General features: G+C 54.8%; 1 protein-coding gene across 7 annotated transcripts in view; it reads left to right on the forward strand.

Annotated features, from left to right (window-relative positions):
• Positions 1-5742: 5742 nt before the first annotated feature.
• Positions 5743-20661, forward strand: part of SORBS3 (sorbin and SH3 domain containing 3) — a 37003-nt gene continuing 22084 nt past the window's right edge. For 2 of the 7 annotated variants that reach the window (XM_073324822.1, XM_073324823.1), the window contains exons 1-3: positions 10232-12802; positions 18365-18474; positions 19973-20092. In XM_073324822.1, the coding sequence (XP_073180923.1) occupies positions 18445-18474; positions 19973-20092 (150 nt within the window). In that variant the 5' untranslated portion in view covers positions 10232-12802; positions 18365-18444. Of the gene's footprint in view, positions 5864-10231; positions 12803-14266; positions 14404-18364; positions 18475-19972; positions 20093-20661 lie in introns of those variants that run through there. The other 5 variants (XM_073324827.1, XM_073324825.1, XM_073324826.1 and 2 more) reach the window with 5 other exon arrangements.

Raw genomic sequence — 20661 nt, forward strand, 5'->3', positions numbered from 1 at the left:
CCGGCCTCCTCCGCTCTCTCTTCCCCCCTCCGCCCCGGCCCCTGTTTAGCACAAGCTGGCGGGAGAGACATTTCCCCCGAGTCAAGTGCAAGGATCTGAATGGATCGAGGCTAAGGACTCTTCCCTCTTGTGCTTCTGTATTTTTTTTAATTCCCTGGTCATGTCTGTGCAGAGATAATTTCCATTTTCTGAACTGTGGCCATCGAATAAGATGTCACAGGCTCACACGTGGTCTTACTATTAATTTATATTCCAGGAGGGCCTCAAATCTTCACCTGAGACCAGGGCACCTGTGTGCCAAGCGCCATACACAATGGGTGGAGACAATCCCTGCTCTCAAGAGCTTTCAGTCTAACCAGACAAGACAGGGACGGGGAAGGGTGTTGCCCTAGGTCACACACAAGTGAGTGGTTGAGCAGGAAAGAGAACCCAGCTCTCCTGACAGCCAGTCTGGTGCCTGATCTGCTGAGACAGGCTTTCTCTCGTAAAGCTGGGAGTGGCATGTGAACACCCAGTAAGATTACAGAGGGTGGTGATAAATATTATATATGATGCCTATGTTTTCCGATTCCTCCTTGAAACTGCCCCCCCCTCCTCACCCTAGAGCAGCAGTTCTTCCCCTACCCCCTCTCAGTGGCATTACGGAGCAGCAATTGAAATTCTTCCCAGTTCAAGTTTGACAGGGAGGGTAACATTCATATGAGTCAAGTGACATGTGCGTTACAAAGACACAGTAAAACTAGGATGGAGATCTCTGTGGAGGAGGAGATAGTTCACCAAGGATGACTGAAGGAGGATTAGGTAATGTGTATAACATGACTCTGATCTTGCATAACAGTTAGAAAACACTGCTGGGCTTAGTTCCGGCTTTATTACTGTCAACAATGATTGCGTATAGACTGGTGCCAACTGCCTTTTAGGGCCCTTCTGCCCTTCCCCTGTAATGCTACAGATCCTGTAGTGAGGAGAGCCATGTAAATACCAAGAGGAAGCGATGAGCCTTACTGCACCTTATGACTGTGCTGTTCTCGCTGTTTAAAATGATCTCGATGTGAATCAGGGGCCTACGTTTTAGACCAGGGGTAGGCAAGCTATGGCACGTCTGCCAAAGGCGGCCCATGAGCTGATTTTCAGTGGCACTCACGCTGCCCGGGTCCTGGCCACTGGCCCGGGGGCTCTGCATTTTAATTTAATTTTAAATGGAGCTGCTTAAACATTTTAAAAACCTTATTTAATTTACCTACAACAATAGTTTAGTTCTATATTATAGACTTCTAGAAAGAGACCTTCTAAAAACGTTAAAATGTATGACTGGCACGCGAAACCTTAAATTAGAGTGATAAATGAAGGACTCAGCGCGCACTTCTGAAAGGTTGCCGGCCCCTGTTTTAGACAATCATTGCTGTCCATTTATCACTGCCCCTTGGAATATGTGCAAATGTCTCCCAAATTTGCTGTAGGGGGTGGAGCCCTGTTCTGAGAGTGACTCCCTCAGCAGGGGTTAACTTCATCCTATAGCTAGTTCCTGCTAGTGTCCGGTGTCCTCCTGTGGGCTTTTCAGAGGTTAAACAAACGCTCAGCTATCTGGTTCTCTTGCTGGCCTAGATCTCTGAATGGAGATTGAATTCCACCTGCTGGAGTTACACTTTTGCTGTTTCTCTTTAGAGTCCTATTCCCCTCCTGCTAAATTCCGAATGGTGGCTTTGCAAACATGACCAGTCCCATGCTGCTCTTTGTGGCTACTTGCCAGAACCCCCCTTGGGGCGGTGGCAGGTCTGAGCAGAGGCGACTAGAGGCTGCAGTTGATGCCTTAACAACACACCACAACAAAACATGTTCGACTTACCTCATGCTGTTCCACTGTATTGCTGGTCCAAAAATGACCCTACTGCAGGCAGAGCTGCCAGAACAGCTACACCATATACCCGCAGGCCCCGTCCTCTCACGTCTTCCTTTTTAGGATCTCCAAGCACTTCACCAATTGTGATACATTCAGCCTCTCAGTGTGCCCAGTTTGCAGATGAGAATCCGAGATTCATAAGCATTCGGTAACTTGCCCAAGGTTACATAGCAAATAAGTGCCAGGGCTGGCAATAGAACCCAGGAGTCCTGACATTCTGCATTTGTCTCTTCTCCCTGTGCAGTAGAGGTCATCCTGTGCATGGGGTGGACTCGATCCTGTGTGGTATGGGAAGCCCTTGCTGACTGCTGGAAAGTATGCCCCCCTTGCACAAGGCGACACAAATAGATACGCGGCTGTTCCTCTGGGCTCGCGGGGACTCGATCAACATTAACCTAGGCCAGGCACAAAGGAGCACACAAACCCAGGTGCTGGAGGGCAGCAGCAGTGGCTGTCACGTGTGCCCTTCCTGGAGGCATCTGAGGGGGGCTTCCAGTTGCTTGCTGATCTGATGGGGGTAGCGACCGAGTGCGGCTTTTGAAATGTGTTGATGTACTTCACGAGCATCCTCAAGGGAGACAGGGCCAGGTCAAGTCCTGCCGCCTGAGCCTGCTGCCAGTAAGTCCTTGGAAGGTTATGAGCACGAAGACCAAGGGTAGTGCTAAGCCAAACAAGCGATGAAGGGCCCAGCTGTGGCATGCTTTTCTTATCAGCTTTCCTTTCACCTTGTGAAATCTAGTCAGTTACCTTCAGCTCAGCAACATATACCCAGAGCTAGATGGCTTGCTTACTACACCTTATTACTTATTAATTATTATTATTGTTTAACATGTGCTGTTCAGCGCTTGCCCACTCTGGTGTCTTAAAATGCTTCTGCTGCATCAATTCCACTGGATAATGGTGAGTTCATCTTTAAATACCAAAGGAAGAACTTTCCCTGCAGGACAAGTGGTTTTCTGAGCCTTCAGCATGTACATAAGCTCTATTAGGCAGGTACCTGTACAGATGAGATATCAACAAGCAGACGTAGCCCCCTGATTGCACTCTTGTTATTCATTCTGCCCATTGGGATATGCTAGGACATCCAGGGGTTGACTTGTTTTCCTACGGTAAAACATGGAGTTAGCTACGCTGCCTGCTTATACATGAATGCCTTGTGCAGCCGCTTGCTGGACCTCAGTCCCCTGCGAGAGCTTTCTGCTTGAGTTATGGAAAATCAAGCTGGACAGAGCCCTGGAGAATATACCATAGGGAACCATACTGCCTTGGCCTGAGGTGCCATAGACAAGGTGTAATCTCATCTGTCTTTCCCCATTTCTCATTTCTATGGTGCTTTCAGTGTGAAATATGAGGCCAGTGACTTTGACTGCATGCACTAAGCCAGTGGTCCTGAACTATAGATAGCAAAACTTGCCTAGACTTCAGCAATAGCGGGAGAAGACCCCATAGCCTAGCCCAGGCAGGAGGACCTAGGCAGAAGCAGAGTAAAATAAAGGGTAGCATGAAATCTCTCTCTCCCTACAGGTTCCTCTATATCCCCCCATCACAGTAGAAAATCTGAGCCAGAGCTGATGCAGGTACAATTTATTTTTCTGTATTATTACTATTCATGAGAATAGCATGAGTAAACAAAGGCCTCCAACCAGTGACTGGGGCCTCAGAGGCCCAGGTGTGGGACACATACAATCTAAGGCCTGGTCTACGCTTAAAACTGAGGTCAGCTTAGCTATATTGCTCAGGGCTGTGAAAAATTTCATGCCCCAGGTAAAGTAATTAAGTTGACCTAACCCCCCGGTGTGGGCTTAGATAAGTTGATGGAAGGATTCTTCCACCAACCTAGCTCCCCCCTCTGAGAGGTGGATTTACCACAGTGCTAGAAACACCCCATCCATGACTGCAGCAAGTGCCTACGCTGTAGAGACATAGCTGCAGCTGTCACTGGTCGTGTGCACGTGTGCTAAGTCGGGGAGCTCAGTGTAGGGGAATCCAGCAGGCACTTTCCCGGAGTTGGAAGTACTGTATTATAATCATGGCTACTGTTAGAACATGCTATGTGCCTATATGGCTACATTTCAGGTATTGTTTTCCCTTTCCTTAGGGCAGCAGCATTGTTATGCCTGTTTTAAAACAGACTGGACCCTCCTCTCTTCTCCAGTGCCCTAGTCCCTAATAGTATTTTCCCTCCCCTGGCTCATTGCCTCCATCCCCTCAACCTGCCCATCTCTCACTCAGTTTCCCCCATTTCCCTCCACCCCTTCCCCCCACAATCATTCAGTTATGTTGGACAGAATAAATAATGAGAAGGGATAAAAGCCCCACCTGATTCAGGGCACTGACTCATGGAGGTCAGGAAGGAAGCCCACTCACAGGTAGGTTATTGCCTAATTAGCCACTAGGGGACTTTCTTGCACCTTGCTCTTGAAACAGCCAGTACGGGTCATGTCAGAGCCAGGATACCAGGATACCCCTGCTCAGATTTGGTCTGGCACTGCCTCTGGTCTTGTCTGTTTTCTCCTCCTCACTAGGACGGGGAACTTATTTTTCTGAGCCTCCTAAGAATGGCCACACTGGGTCTGACCAAAGGTCCATCCAGCCCAGTGTCCTGTCTGCCAACAGTGGCCCTTGCCAGGTGCCCAGAGGGAATGACAGAACAGGGAATCATCAAGTGATCCATCCATCCCGCCACCATGCCCAGCTTCTGGCAGTCAGAGGCTAGGGACACCCAGAGTATGGGGTTGCCTCTCTGACCATCTTAGCTAACAGCCATTGATGCACTGATCCTCCATTAACTTACCTAGTTCTTTTTTGAGCCTATTTATAGTTTGGGCTTTTCCAACGTCCCCCGGGAACAGGTTCCACAGGTTGACTGAGTATCCTGTGAAGTACATCCTTACGTTTGTTTTAAACCTGCTGCCTATTCATTCCATTGGGTGACCCCTAGTTCTTGTGTTATGAGAAGGAAGAAATCACACGTCCTTAGTCACTTTCTCCGCCCCAGTCATGACTTTATAGACCTCCATCGTACTCACCACCCCTCCGCCCCCGGTAGTCGTCCCTTTTCCAAGCTGAAAAGTCCCCATCTTTTTAACCTCTCCTCATACGGAAGCTGTTCCATCCGCCGACTCATTTTCGTTGCCCGTCTCTGCACCTTTTCCAATTCCAATAGATCTGTTTTGAGAGGGGGCGACTAGAACTGCCCACAGCATTCAGGCATTTATAAATCCTTAGATTTATACAGAGGCACTGTGATATTTACTGTCTTCCGATCCACCCCTTTTCTGATGGCTCCTAACGTTGGTCGCTTTTTTGGCTACTGCTGCGCATTGAGCGGACGTTTTCAGAGCCTCCTCCTCTTTAGTGCTGGTTCCCTGGAACTTGGTGCTCTCCTTGGAGATCTCCTTTGCACCATGAAAATTCCCCCAGGCACGCACCCACCCACGGCAGCTGCCTATCCAGCCTAAGCTTTAAAGCTGCCCCCTGCTGGGAGTCAGAACTCCTGGATTCTAGTCCTAGCTCTCCCTCCTTGGGGAAGCCACAGACTCTCTGTAAATTGGTGATAGCATCACTGGTTTAGTTAGGTTAGAGACCCCTGAAATCCCTGGGTGAAAGCTAAAGCTTAATATTGTGAATGCAATGCCAGGCGAGTGAGTGCTGTAAGAGACATGAGCTCTGTGCACCCGGCTTTCCCTGCTGGAAGGGAATAATATCTAATCAATCAGGCCATGCCTGCATGCTCCTAGAGCTGTCCGGCTAGCACCGTGTTATCTAGCAAACAGGAAACAGTCAAGCTTTGTTGATTCTGTCACAGTCTGCGTGTTAAATATTTATCTGTGACCGAAGGACGGTCCGGGCTCAGATCAGCAGGAGCAGTGCAGCGTGAGGGCGAGTGAAAGCTTGTACTTTGAGAAGGAGGATCGCAGGGCGAAGACCACTCAGCAAGGAGGAGCCAGGGAGGTGAGTGAGGTCTGCACAGACTTTGTGATGACCCTTGTGGATGTTAGCTGGTTCGGTGGGAGCTCTCTGGGTCAGCAAGGCATGTGACGACGTGGGGCTGTGGCTGTGTGTCTCCAGCTACAGAGCACTCTGAAAGGATCATTCATAGGCAGCTGCTCTTTCTCCTTATGGCGTTGTGTGTGCATTGGGTACAAAGGCCACCAGCCTGTTAGGAGCTGAATGCATGTCATTCAGATCTCATTGCAAGGGTCATTTTCAGTGAGATCTAGGGCAGTGGTTCGCAGGCTTTCCCCTTCTGGGACCTCCCGCATCTAATTGGGATCTCCCCAGCAACCCACAACCATTTAGCAGGGAAAGGCAGGGTGGTCAGAACCCCTCAACACGTAACTCCCAGGTTGAGAACCCCTGGTCTAGGATTTAACCTCTGGGCTTGATGACACGAGCTATTTACACTCCTTGCCTGTGTAGTATAGAGGCAAATGTACTGTTTTGATGGAAGATGGGTTAGAGAGAAATTCCACTAGCAGAGACAAGGCCAAGTTCTTGTCCCTCCCTGTGTTACCAAGACCACCAGTGATTGTTAAATCTCACACAGAGGACTGTAAAAATCCAGCTTGTGTGTCACTAGTTATGCTGTTGCTTGCTCTTTGCATTTTTCAGTGTTGTTATTTGCATTGTGGTAACTCCTGGGAGCCCCAGTCATTGACCAGGAGCGCCCTGTGCTGCGCGCTGTACAGACAGAACAAAAATACAGTCCCTGCCCCCCAAAACATAAATGAATCATGATAACTGACGAGTCGCTTTCCTAGTCAGTTTCTTCTGACCCTGCTGCGATGAACACCTTGCAAACTTGGCAGGGGCCTGTTCACTTAATGAATTTATTTAACTATTTCCTCTGGAATTTAAAAATGGAGGTGGGGGGGGGGGGAATCCTGGGAGTAGTTCTGTTGGTCTGAAGTTTTGTGAAACTTTTTTTTTTTTTTAACCAAATCTAATTTTGGGGGATCAGATTGGATCTGGCAATGTCTGCTTGCATGTTAGAAATGAAGGCCCCCGTCCTGCATTGCGTTCCGTGTGAACCAATCCCTGCGCCCACATGCTGTCCTCCTCACGTGCCTGCTCACTGCAGCCTTGAGGTTTAACTTGTTGGCACTGTCTGTGTGCTGTGGAAGGGAGTGGCGGTGGAACAGAGCCTGTTCTTAGCCTTTTCACTAAGATCGAGCCCGCTATGACCCACAGCGGGGATCCTTGCCCATCTCAAACAACTGTGATCTCACTATCGGAACATCGTGACTGACTGGAATCGGTGGTGCCTCTCGGCCTCCGGGATTTATCTACTGTAGTAGGCCTGTTCTTTTCTGATTCTTCATTTCTCATCCTGTGTACTCCCCAGCCTCATCTCCTTTGGAGGAAGGCTTTTCTTATATGGTGCTTTATGTTGGCAAACCAGCAGGAGGTGCCCTGTTAACTTTTCTCAGGCGGAGGAAAATGAATTCATTGTTTAAACACACATACTCACCCCTCTCCAGCAGGTGCCTGAGTTTCTGGCCAGTCTTTAATTGGCGGGCTTTGCTGGGGAAAGCAGCTTTCAGTCTGTGTGTATTCAACTCTGGGCTACATGCCTTCGGTAGCAAGAATGCCCACTGCGGCACTGGACCAGCTCTATGCTAACTCCCCTAGATCTTTCCAGACCCTGAGTGATTTGTGCCAACATCAGCTGTTTATACTCTGTCAGCATTAAAGCAATGGACTGGTGCTCAGTTTCTCATGCAAAGGCAATGTGGAGTAGTGGGGGGACAGGAAGTGAGGGATCTGCTTTAGCCCGGGCTCCATCCTCTCTTCCAAGACGCCTCTTTATCTGGATAGCGCGGATGAGATAGACTCATTGAGGGAGAGCCCAGCAGGCTCTCGCTGCAGAGGGGTTAAAGATGAAAGAGCAGGGGGCTCTGGGAATTCAGCCACAGCCCGTTCTTGTGTGCCCGAGGCTCTGGATCATTGAAGGAATGTCTCAGTTCTCTGACAAAAGGAAACTAACCAGTAAGGTATTGTAGGTTGCTGAGCTGACTCCACTTTCCAGAGGCTTTTCACCCCCTTGCACAGAGTGGCAGCAGCTTGTCACTGAGGCACTAGCTGGGAACTCCTGGGGGATGGGGCTATTGGTAATAAGTGACCGAAAGCAGCGGCATGTCCCCCCTCCAGCTTCTACACACACGGGCAGCCAGGGGGCTCCGCACGCTGCCCCTGCCCCAAGCGCCGGCTCTGCAGCTCCAATTGGGTGGGAACCGCGGCCAATGGGAGCTGTGGGGAGGGTGCCTGGCCGCGCCTCCGCGTAGGAGCCGGCGGGGGGAATACGCTGCTGCTGCTTCTGGGAGCTGCTTGAGGTAAGCGATGCCCAGAGCCTGCACCCCTGACCCCCTTCTCACATCCCAACCCCGGGCCTCAGCCCGGAGCCCCCTCCCATACTTTGAACCCCTCAGCTCTACCCCCCAGCCCAGAGCCTGCTTCTGTACCCCAAACCTTTCGTTTCTGGCCCCGGGGGGGGGGGGGGGGGGAAATGGAGTGAGTGGGGGAGGGGCATTGGAGAAGGGGTAGGGCTCAGAGGAGGGGCGGGGCAAGGGTGTTCAGTTTTGTGCCAGTAGAAAGTTGGCAACCCTAGTGCGGAAGGGCAGCCTGAGAGCCAGTTCGGCCACTATTCCCAACTCTCCCTCCCCTTTGTAGGAATGTTGATTAAAGGGAAGTGCAGGCAAGTGCCTTGTCACCTTCAGCTGCCCTGCTGGATTAATCCCTTCCTCCTGGAGATCCCCCTTGCTTTTACTTCCCTAGAGCAGCAACAGCGTGGAGTCTGCCCCACCTCACAGGGCTCTGGTTCCAGCAACGGGGGCAGATTAATACTCATCTGGACACTGCGGGGTCGGCTTTGCCTGCTCAGGGCACAAGATAACTAGAGTCAGGGCCTGGGAAGAGCAGGGCTGGGGAGGTGTTGCCCCATTTCCTGTGTGTGTGGTGAGCCGAAAGAGCAGTGGCTGTAGTCAGAGGGGAAGGAAGGCCCAGACAGTGCAGGAGAGAGAAGTGGAGATGACCACGATGTGAGGCAGGGCTGGGGAGCAAAGCCCCTTGTGCATGCTCAGATGCACAGCAGTGCCGGTCAGTGCTGGGCTGGTGAAAGGGATGCGGGGGTCAGAGCTGGGGCATAAAAGCCACTGTGGCCTCCAGGATAGTGCAGTCAGGTGCAGGGCTGGGGAATGATGCCTAGAGTGAGGCTTGGGTGGGGGGGAGAAGGGAGGAAGGACTGAGGAATCCTTGCAGGGGTGCAGTGCTGGGATTAGTGGGATCAGACAGAGCTGGAAGGAAGGTAAGTCTCCTAGCTTTGACTAAACCCCTGGGAACAAAACCCAGAGGCCACTTCCCTGTCCCCTCTGGCCACAGTGACATGCTAAGGGAGCTCTGTCCCGGGGTGGAGAGGGACGTAGGGCTCTGTGCAAGTCACCATTGCTTCTGCATGGGCCTGAGGCTGCAGCTGGGCAGGAGAGGGTGGGGCTTCCATTGGGGGGCTGCCAGGACACTGGAGCAGGAAGCAAGAGATTAAAGCATTGTCTAAACAGCCTTCGCAGCTGCCCAGCTCCTCCTCCAGTGCGGGACGCTCGGGCTCGGTCTAACATACACACGCCGGGGATCCATCCTTTAGGGCTAGAGCTGGGTTTCCAGCACAGCCCGTCCACAGTCCGCTCACCTTTAGGGGTCTGCAGAGCTCGCTGTGGCTCGTGCTTCCAGTCACATGGCACGGTCCCTCGGGAAACCTGTCTCTGCTTTCCCTCTCCAGCATGTGCTCCTGCCCACAAGTCCCAGATGGCATGATGCCTCCTGAGCATCAGGCTGTCCAAGGCAGGGGGGGGAGAGGTTTAGCTCTGTGATACACCTGTGAAGATTTGACCCCAGGAGTGGCTGCATACCAGCAATGCAGCGCACCCGCTGTACAAGAACCAGGGCAGCTCCCCCTGCTGTGTTTGAGTCCCCAACTACCTGCCATCACCCCTCTAACCAAATCCCTTAGAGCACCCCTGCTCCCGGGGCACGGGCCCTGCTTGTCTGCCCCGAGGCTCCTTGTCTGGTGCATGCAGCTCTGCAATGGTCAGGGGCTGCATTTGTTCCCAGTCTCCATTCCCCGCCTCCCCAGTTTGCCCTACCCCCTTGAGTCCTTTGCTGCTGCTGAGAAGATGGAGGTAGCCGGAGAGACACCCAGCGGATTGGGAGGAGCTGCTTCTTCCCAGATTCCTGTCTCACTGCTGGACTCGGGTTGGGGCTGGGAGTCGGAACTCCTGGGTTCTATTCCCAGCTCTGGGAGGGGATTGGGAGTCTAGTGGCTAAAGCGGTGGGGGGGTGGGGCTGGGTACCAGGACTCCTGGCTTCTATCCTGAGCTCGAGGACGGAGTGTATTCTAGTGGTTAAAAGAATAGATGGGGTTCTGCTCTTGGCACTGGAGGCTGCAAGCTCTAGTGGTTAGAGTCGGGGATTGGGAGGCAGGACTCCTGGGTTCTAGTCCCACCGCTGCAGAGTTCTTCGGAAGAGCCAGCGCGCTCTGCATGATGTATGTTCCTCGCAAGCGGCTGTAGTGGAGGGGCGGTAGGACCTGGCTCACTGCCCCTCTCTGCGTGTCGCTTGCAAACACCCCAGCGTGGAAGCCAGGCTCATCTGGACCAAAACCAGAGGAAAGACACGAGATGAGAACCTGCCTGTACCATAGCTGCAGCCAGTCATGCCCGGTCATTTCCACTCCATGACCTCATCTCTTCCCTCCAGGGAGCTGGGCTCAGAGAGCCATGAGCTGGATCATAAGGCTAAGAGAGGCTGCTGCCAAACTCCCACTGTGCACCAGGGATGGATCCCTGAAATAACCTCACAGCCAGTTCAGGGGGGCAATGGCCCTTCTCAGCTCAAGGAAGCAGCCCGCCTCCCCATCTAATTTATCCCACCCAGCCTAGTCTCTACTACCCCCACTTCTCTTCCATTCCTCCTGCATGCTCCGCCTCTGCCTTGCTAGACCATCTCCCACACTCGGGCGATCCCAGGGTGGTCTGCAGAGCAATGGTTTCGCGATGGGGACTGCGCTGCCCAATATGCCGCCCACAGCATATTTGTCTGGCCTGCAGCAGCGGATGGTGAGATGAGAAATGGGCCGAAAGCAGAACCTTTGATCCAGCTAAAAGAAAAGGAGGACTTGTGGCACCTTAGAGATGAACAAATTTACTTGAGCATCCAGCTGACTCCCCTCATCCCATCTCCTAAGAAATGTGGCTTGGATACAATAGAGGCTGGGTGCAAAGATGGAGAATGGATCGAAGGTGAAGAATGGATCGCACGCGGGTGGGGTGGCTAGCCCCGGGGCTAGTCCCTGGTTCAAACACAGCCCAGGTCAGCAGCAACTGCAAGCCGTTCCCATCTGGAGCCCGTGTGTGAAATGAGTTTGTCTCAATCCAGCTCCTAGCACAAGAGGCGCCCACAGCACCAGTGCCTCAGCAGAGGGCGCTGGAGACTGGCCAGCCTCTGTCGGGACTGACGCAGGTTGCAGGGAGCTTGCTCTGCTGCTTCTGGGGCAGAGGAGAGACCAAGGTCTCCAGGCTGCAGGGCTGGCAGCCTGTCACAGACTCTTCAAGGAGCAAGGAGAATTGATCAGGGGAGTGAAATATGCATGTTGGAAGGGCATGCATGGCCAGTGGGTGTGTCTGGCAGAGGCTGGCACCCTACCCCTCACTAGACTCTGCATGGGGGTCTGGGTTGGCATGTTTGTGCCAGGGCACTTTGGGAATATGCTTGTCTGTATCTGTGTGTTCACATGTGTTTGCATGCATGAATATGCACATGAATGATCGCTAGTCATGTATGCCTCCATATGTGTCCAGAAGTACATGTGTGGTGGGGGTGCATAACTGTCTCCATGTCTCTGTGGATGAACGTGTGGCCCTAGCGTGTATGCTTGCGTGTGAGAGCCCGTGAGTTCTCAAGGCCTGTTTTGTAACCAGGCGGAGTGTGTGTGTGTGTGTGTGTGCAGTTCATTATTTCAGCCCTCTGGCTGGGCTCCCTCTCCCTGGAACGCGTCCTCACTCTGGAAATGTCACTGGAAACTCTGAATGGCCTTTCGCCGGCTCCGGATCCATGTTTGTTTTAATTGCAATGCTGCACAGTGCTGCCAGCTTTCCAGATAAGCCGGGAGGGACAGTGATGGCCTGGGGAGGGAAGGGAAGGGAAGGGACAGACTTCTTAGGCACTCTGTGGGCAGGCCAGAGGGGATTTGCTCAGCTGCTGACCTTGCTAGGGTCACTAAAACCCCGGAGCAATGGGCAGCTTGTCCTCAGTGACTTTTCCCTGCAAATTCTCTGCTCCTCGGAGTGTGTCCCCTTGCGTCACTATCAGTCTCTGATGCTTGCTGGCAGGGGACATCCAGCCCTGGGAGAAGCTGTCTCAATCCCACAGAGTGTGTGAGTGAGGGAAGGCTCTCTCTGGGGCTTCCTCAAAAGAGGGACTTTTCCCATGCTGCGGGCTAGCTGCAGGAGCATGGTGCTCGCTGGCGGGATGCCCCTGGAGCAGGGAGGGCCAGCTTTCCCTCCATCCCCTGGTGTCAGAGGGCACGTTCCTTCTCCTCGGATTGTTTCCCCTCCAAGTTTGCTTGTTTTTCTGTTGTGTGTGTGTGTGTGTGTGAGTTGCTCCCCCTGCAGCTCGCAGCACGACTATTAGATACAGAATCCCACACAGTCAGCCCAGCGCTGCCCTCCCACTGCACCGTACTGCTGCTGGGAGCCAGCCCTTCGGACGCACTGCCTGGGCTAGCAGCAGGCACGGGACTCGGTCAGCGTGGACAGCTGCCACCCGGGTGCTGCTAACCGTCCTAGCGTGGGAAGTGCCCTGCTCTCTGGGGATGTTGGACGGAGTTCCTTGCCAGGCTCCTCTCGGAAGGTAGGGAGCTGCCTTCTCTCTCTGCAGTGTGTGTGTGTGTAGGGGGGTGTGTGGATGTAGGGGGGGTATATAGGCCAGGACGGGGGTGGAGGGAGTGGAATTCTGATCACGGGAACCCTCCTATTCGTAAAAAGCCAAAGGCATGAAGGTTTTTAGATCAATCTTTATCAGACACCCCGTGCCCCCGGGTGGTGCGATTCGAGCCCAGCCTGGATTCCCTCCTGCACCAAACCCTGCAAACTCTCAGCTCCCCACAGCTTTGGGGAGAGAGACCAGAGCTGCAGGCGGTTTGTGTGCAGAAGGACCGGAGCCATGAGTACACTCAAGCCTGGAGCATGAGTACACTTGCAAACAGAGCTTCTGATGTCTTTTGCCTCTGCCTGTCTTATTCCTGGATTATAGGGTACATGAGCAGAAGGGAATGGGGTCCAGTGGTTAGAGCAAGAGGGACTGGGAGTCAGGATGCCTGGGTTCTCTTCCCAGCTCTTCGGGAGGAGTGGTTAGAACAGGGGGCTAGGAGTCAGAACTCCTGAGTTCTTTGCTCGGCTCTTGGAGACAGCATGATCTAGTCGGAGGCTGAAAGTCAGGACTCCTGGGTTCCTTTCTGTAACCGTGGGCAAGTCACATCTCCCCTCTGTGCTTCAGTTTCCCGCATACAAATCAGAGATAATAATCCCCACTTCACAAGAGGGCTGGGAGGCGCCGTTTACTGTTGATAATGTTGATTCTTGTGTTTCTAACATGACTCTCAGTGCACCATGCAACTGAAAATAACAGAGCTCAGCATGTCTCCAGCCCAGCACCCTCTACCCCAGGCTGTCAAAGTGCTGCACCCAGAAACCACAACCCCCCTCTCGTTCTCATTAAAAAGAACATCCAGAGGCAGTGTAGTCCAGTGAGCAGGGCACTAGACTGGCTCTCAGGACACCTGGGTTCCATTCCCAGCTCTGCCACTGACCTACGGTGTGATCTTGGGCAAGTCACTGCCCTGTTACTCTGCCTCAGTTTCCCCTCCCAGACTTTCTCTTGTCTGTTTAGGCTGAAACTCTTCAGGGCAAGGACTGTCTCTAGATATGTGTGTACAGCACCTGGCACAGCTGGAGTGGGGGGAATATAGTTCTCATTATCCTTTTTTTGAGTCTTGCCAAGTTCTAGGTCTCTGTGATATCTGTGGCTGTGAGCAGATTTTCCTTTCATCGTTTATAAATATGCTGCCTTTCAGTTTCATTGCCCAGGCCTCTGATCATGTATCAAGAGGAAGGGTAAAGAGGGGCACCCAATCTCCCCTCTCTCTGCCATTTAGCTACCCGCCCCTAGCCTGTCCCCTCTGACCCATCTGCTCTGTTAACTGACCCATCTTTGCAATCTCTCTTCACACAGGAATCTCTCCAGCCCCCAGCCCCCAGCCCCTCTATCTGCTCTTTCCTGATCGAGATGGGTGACCAGAGCTCAGCACTCCAGCTAGGGACACCCCATTTATAATGGCATCATAATAGGGTCGTCTCCTTTGGTTTGCTCTTTGGACTTACCCCTTAATTGGGCCCAGTATTGGTAAAGTGCTTTGAGATCCTTGAGTGCCAGTCCCCGGAAAGGAGCGAATGGTAGCGATTATTATGGCTCGGCGTTAAGCTGTCACATTGCAAGCTGTGGGGGTGGCGGCTGGGTGGGGAATGGAAATGTTCGAGGGGACGCCAAAGGGAAAAATGCTTCGCTGGCTCTCAGAGAGCTACGCTGTCCCCATAATTGCATCCAGACTCTTGCACGCCCCAAGCAAAGAGTGATGCAGGCTCTCTGCATCTGAGCCAGGCACAGCCTGGATTTCCTGGCAGGGGTCTGAAGGTAAAGTGTCGGGCACTAATGTGAATAGATGCCCCACCCAGCAACCTAGCTCTGGGGAGAGAGTTTCCTTTCTCAGAGTGAGGATTGCAAGGGGCAGATAAACGCACTGGGCTGGCACCATGAGAATTAGACTTTTGCACTGTGATAGAGAGCAGTGCAAGCACTGGGTGGGCACCGGCTGGGCATGGGAGCCGTGAGAGTTGAAGAGTACGTGGCTAGCTGCCCCAGGGTGAAAGCACAGAGAGGGGCCCTTTCTGCAGGTTGCGTTCCAGCCCGTTCCTCCTCAAACCTGGTGCTCCCCGCTGTGTGCCAAGCACCAGCGTTGCCTTGGGCACCCCTTGGTGCAGAGGCCTCTGTGCCAAATCCCCATGGCACCGCCTCACCCAGCTGCGTCCAATAGGATGGGAACGGTGCCCTCTACACCAGGGAGGGAGTAGGCCGGAGAGCAAGGACCCAGTCTGGGCCTTGGGCCAAGACCCTGGCTAGGGCTGGTTCTGGAGAAGGAATCTCCCCTCCTCCACCGCAAATGCCTTTGTCCTGTGCTGTAACAAAGGCAGCCTCTACAGAGAGGCAAGAGGCTGGCAGGGCCTCAGGGAGAGAGGGGGGCAGCAACTGGCCTGAGGCTGCAGTTCAGAGCCCGTCCTGTCCTCTCCGGCTCAAGGCGCTGGCAACCTGCACTGCAGGGCGCTCCGTGGCCTGGGGGTTCAAAGCCAGGAGCAGCCAGAGATCAGCAGCTGTTAAAGGTCAACTGCAAAGGGTTCATCGCTGCCCTCTCAATGCCTGCCCGGTTCTGGTTGGGTCATGTAGGGGTGGCTTGGAATGGTGAGTGGGTGATGGGGACCTCATGGGAGAGAGGGGTGCAAAGGGGGTGGATGGGCTGGGCTGGGGAGCAGGGTTGGAAAGGTTACAGGAAGGGGTGCAGTGGGGTTGGAGGTGGGGTGCAGTGTGGGGTGGTTATAGGAAGAGGTGCAGTGGGGTTGGAGGTGGGGGACGGGGAGCAGTGTGGGGTGGTTATTGGAAGAGGTGCGGTGGGGTTGGAGGTGGGGGACGGGGAGCAGTGTGGGGTGGTTATTGGAAGGGGTGCAGTGGGGTTGGAGGAGCGGGACGGGGAGCAGTGTGGGGTGGTTATTGGAAGGGGTGCAGTGGGGTTGGAGGAGCGGGATGGGGTGCAGTGTGAAGGAGGAGATGGGGAGGTGAGGGAGCACTGTAGAGGAAGAGGTTGATGGCTCAGGTGACCAGGTAAGTAGTTCTTGGATCAAGACAAAGGCCGTGCTCCAGTGCAGGGGGCAGTGTGGAGTTTGTATGGCCGCAGCACCCCCGGCATGTTCGAGTGCTTCACAAGTGTTAACTCATTACCTCTCACAACCCCCTTGTGCCCTGGGGAAATAAATACTATCCCCATTTCACAGATGGGGAAACTGAAGAAAAGAGAGGGAACGTGACTGGCCCAGGGTCGCTCAGTAGGTCAGTGGCACAGCAGGGAAAGGAGTTCTGGACCCTAGCCCCTTCCCCTAACGCGCTGGAGCCCGCGACTCCTCCCTGAGCTTGGAGTAGAACCCAGGAGTCCTGGTTCTGTTGTGTGTTGAGCAGCTCAGTACCTCAGGGGCAGTGAGGGTGAGAGGCTGGTTAAGGGGCCTGTGTGCTGCTTGGGAAGAGCGGAGCAGCTGGAGAGACACTGGGACACATTCCCCCTTTCCTGCTCCCCTACCCTGGGTGCAGTGCCAGGCCCGGCTCTGTTTTATAGCAGTGACTCATTCCCTCAGCCCCAGAGCTGATGGGTCGTCCCTCCCCTCCGGATTGTTCTCCTGCTCCAACACGCTGCTCCAGCCCCCTCTCTCTGGGCCTGCCTTTCTCTGCAGTGTTTGCACTGGGATGGTACTTGGCTCTGGAAATATTTGCACACCAGCGGCACTCCAAAAGCTTCACCCTCCCCCACCCGCACCCCCCTGCAGGGCAGCATTCTCCTGCCAGAGCTAAACCAGTGCATCGAGTTTCATCCAGCCTGAGGGACTATCCCTGGAGTCGGGGGGTGCCCAGCTGGCAGGATGGGGGTGCTGAGGTTAAAGGAAGGGGTGTCCCCTCCCAGTAAGGGGAGCAGGGAGGTCAGAGTGAGACTCATGGGGAAGGCACTGCTCAGATCTTGGTGCCAGGGCTCCTGCCCACACTGGTCCGGGAACAGTGAGCGCATGCCCTAGTCATGTGGTTTCCGTGCACTGGAGACTCCAGCTCCACACCTGCACCTCACCCCAGCAGTGGGGGAGACTTGGCCCTGTACCAGCAAGCAGACCCCCCCCCAGCCTGAGCTGGAGCTGCAGCTCCAGGCACGGATGAGTTGGTGGCAACCTCAGATGCTGGTGGGGAATAACGGATCCTCCTTGTGGTCCTGCCCCTCCACTCTGCCCTGGGCATTGGCATCTGCGTACCCCCCTGGGGTCATCCCCTTCCCGGCCTCTGAGCAAGGCTGCAGGGAGGGAGCAGCAAGCTGGCTGGGAACAGAGAGAGAGAGAGAGAGAGAGACTGGTCTGCATTAAGGACCATGTCTGGGGAGAAGGCTTTTTGCTGAGACATTAATGTCCACAGGGGAATCCCAGCTGGGTTTGTTGGTGGTTGGAAGTTGGGGGCAGATCTGGCCAGAGTCTCTTTCCCTCAGGCTGGTTTCTTCCCTTTCCCTCTTCTCCCCGTCTCGCTCACTCCCTGCTGAGTTAACAGCCACAGTGCCAGAGACATCTGGGCTCAAGGATGCAGGTAAAACTGAGGGTGGGAACTGGCAGCTGCATCTCCCTGTGTGCTGCCAGAGAGCTGCCAGTGTGGGCGAGGGAGATAAAAGAGACAGGGTGAGTGTGTGTTTGCGTTTAGGGCTTTACTAAACAGTGGCAAACAGATGCAACCACAAATACTACAATGTTTTGGTGTCTGTTTCCGTCAGTTACTAATGGGTTTTGGTTCTTCTCTTTTGTGCAGTATTGCATTATGTACATGTACTCACATACAGTAGAATGTGATCATGTCATTAAAGACAGGAGGGACCCTTTAGAGCCGCCACGCAGATGTCTGCTGCTTGAGCTAACAGAGTGACCGATAGCAGTAGTAGGCTGTCATCCTCCAGGTGGACCAGGACTCTTGGGTTCCATTCCAGGCCCTGGAGGGGAGCGCGCTGCAGCGGGCCCTTTCCCCTCCAACCTGTCCCAGTCCTGTCTCTTCTGCACCCCTGACTCCTCGTCCCATTCCCACTCTATTCACCTCGCCAGTCCCAGTCTCCACTACTCAAGCTTCTCATCCCCGTCCCAGTCTCCTTGCCCAGCCTTTCCCAGTTCACCCTTCCACCCCTTGGCTCCTTAAAGCCCCTGGCCCAGCCAATCCCAGTTGCGTCCTCCTGGCTCCTCATTCACTCACCCCCGCACACCGATGTTCCCCTTTCCCACTGGCTCCCAGGCTCCTTGTCCAGTCTCCATATCCTCACTTCAACCTGGCTCCTTCTCCCCGGCTCTTTGTGCACAGTTATTTTAATCCAGCAACTACAGGGTTAATGAGTTGTTGCCCGCACATGTGCTGGGCTGGAGTCCCATGTGAGCGGCTGTGTTTCTGTTGGCTGGAAAAGCCTGGGAAACCGTGTATTTCACCCTTAGGTTGCAAGGTTTTCAGGGCAAGGCTCTGTCTGCTAAATGCCGAGCGCCCTGTGGATGCTATATAAATAACACCAAGCTGTTGCATCTGGTGTTCTAGCCTGCACCTATGCTTGTTGTGCCGACCACTGGGCGGCCAGGGCGGAGAAGAGTCTGAAGTGGATTTCTGCTCCGTGCGGAATGGGCATGGCTGCTGGGGAATGGCGCCAGGTGTGTGTTTGGGCCCCCGGCTTCTCCTCGGCCCCTGCTCCGTGAGCCCACGGCCCTTCTAGCTGTGGTGCAGGGCTCCGTCCTGAGCAAGAGGGTTTCGGCGATGGGTCTGCGCTTCCCACTCCATCGAACTTAGCCTGGAGGTCGGGGCTCTCCTTGTCCCATCTCAGCCCCGCCTCCTGCCCGCCATGGACAGACGAGGGGCTGGAATCTGCCCACAAAACTCCTAGCCAAGGGGGGTGCCCCAGAGACAACAGGGGGCCCCCAATGAGTGGCACTGCCTTAATTGTGCTGGCTTAGCTCCATGCTCAGCTCTGCCAGTCGGGGCTGCCTCCAGGAGGGGACTGTCACCTCGCTGGCCTTCCCCAGGCTTGGAGAGGGACAGGGGTGTTGCGATGCTTTTGCAGGTGGCTGCTGAGCCTGGCGTGGAGAAAATGGGGGGGGGCTAACACGGGAGAGGTTGAGGGAATGGGGAAGGCTCCTCAGGAGGGGCTTTGCTGGGAACCCCACAAATCCCGGGGCAAGCACCAGAGCAGGGCAGGGAAACCAGGCCCCACAGTGCAGGGCCAGGGCCCTATCTCTAGAAAGGCCGGGTGTAGCCAGGCGTCACCCTCTGGGGGTGCCCATCAGGCAGGGCCGAGTGACCCTCCGACTGCTCTGGCTGTTCCAAGCCCTCCCTGGATTGTTCCCCGTGAGCCCCGGCCCCAGACACGGCCCCCTCCCTTCTGTTAACCCAGTGCTGCCCCCAGACGGCTCTGCCACTCCCACGATGGTGGAGTCCGGCAGCAGCTCCGACTGTAGCTTGTTGTTCAGGGCTGAATACAAGGCCGTGCCATTGTCATAGCAGCAGGGAATGGCCAGACACAACGTTCGCGCTGGCAGAGAAAGGAGGCAGGCCCTGACCTCGCGGTGGACCCCCACCAGTCACGGTGGCGGGGGGTTTGTTTCCCAAGAGCGGAGTGTGCAGCGCTGATGGGCTGTGGCCAGGATCTCTCTGGAGCTGGGATTTAGAGGCTCTCCCCGTCTGCCTCCCTCTCCTGGGGAGAGTTGTAGCTGGGAAGGAAAGAAACTGAAGCCATTCCAAATCCCATGCTGCCGCCCGCCAGCACTGTTGGATTCCCGCACCCTGAGAGCCCCAGTTTGCCTCTGCATGCAGGACTCAGCAGATTCGCAGGCCCTGATCCTGCTGTCTGTGGGGCCACTGCTGCTTCATTGGCTCTTGTCTTGCCCTCGGAGCGTGACGCTGCAGCCCCAAAGCCCTGGCTGGCTACTGGCTTGGTGCCGTAGGCGCCCTCGCCAGCCTGAGTGCCCGGCGGCCCTGGTAGAGGCATGAGGCTGCCAGGCAGTGAATCCGGCCTCTGGATGGGGGTGGAATGAACAGGGACAGGCAAGCTGGACCCCAGTTTCCTGACCAGCGAAACCCATGTCTGCTCTGCCATGTCTCCATCCTGGCTCAGGCTCAGGGCCGTGGCCACATCTCTTTCCCTCTGTGTTGCAGAGCCCTGCTGTGCTGACCCCTGTGCTCCACCCTCCCGCCCCGTGGTTCCGGGCAGCTGAGAGGCATGAGACAGCAATGGCGTTCCAGGCAGCCGGATCTGGGACACTGCAGCCCCGGAGCGTAAGGCGTTGATTCCCCTGAGCTCCTGTTGTTTTTACCATCGCGGGGTCGATGTGCGAATAACAGGAAATGCTCCCAAGCAGCCCACGCAGTGGAACTGGCTCCCCTGGGAAGCCTCTATACTACAGTCAGTGTAGCGAGAGCCATCTGCTGGGAATGGTCCTTTGCTGGGACAAAGCAGGCCCTAATAGATCTTGGCCTGGCAGCCAGGACTCCTGGGTTCTATTCCCAGCTCTGCCACTGACTCCCTGTACGCCTGGGTGCTCCAGCCACACCGTACCTGCTTGAGGTCTCTCACCCCTCGCTGCGCCTGTCGCCAGGTGCTCAGTGCTGATGGCACGGGGCTGCTCATGGGCAGGCAGTCGGATTGGGGCGATGGTGGCTGCAAAGCGAGGTGGCGAGGGAACGCCTGCTCAGGAGTCAGAGCATTGGGCCTCTGTCCCTTCCCAGCTCAGGGCCCCGGCGGGGATGGCTCAGGGGAGTCCCATCTTTGTTCCATACACAACAAACACAGGGTGTGGCCCCCAGCTCAGGAAATGGAGGGAGGGGACTGTAGGGCAGGCCTGAGA

Source organism: Lepidochelys kempii, chromosome 26 (genome assembly GCF_965140265.1).
Source record: "Lepidochelys kempii isolate rLepKem1 chromosome 26, rLepKem1.hap2, whole genome shotgun sequence".
NCBI classification, from domain to species: Eukaryota; Metazoa; Chordata; order Testudines; family Cheloniidae; genus Lepidochelys; species Lepidochelys kempii.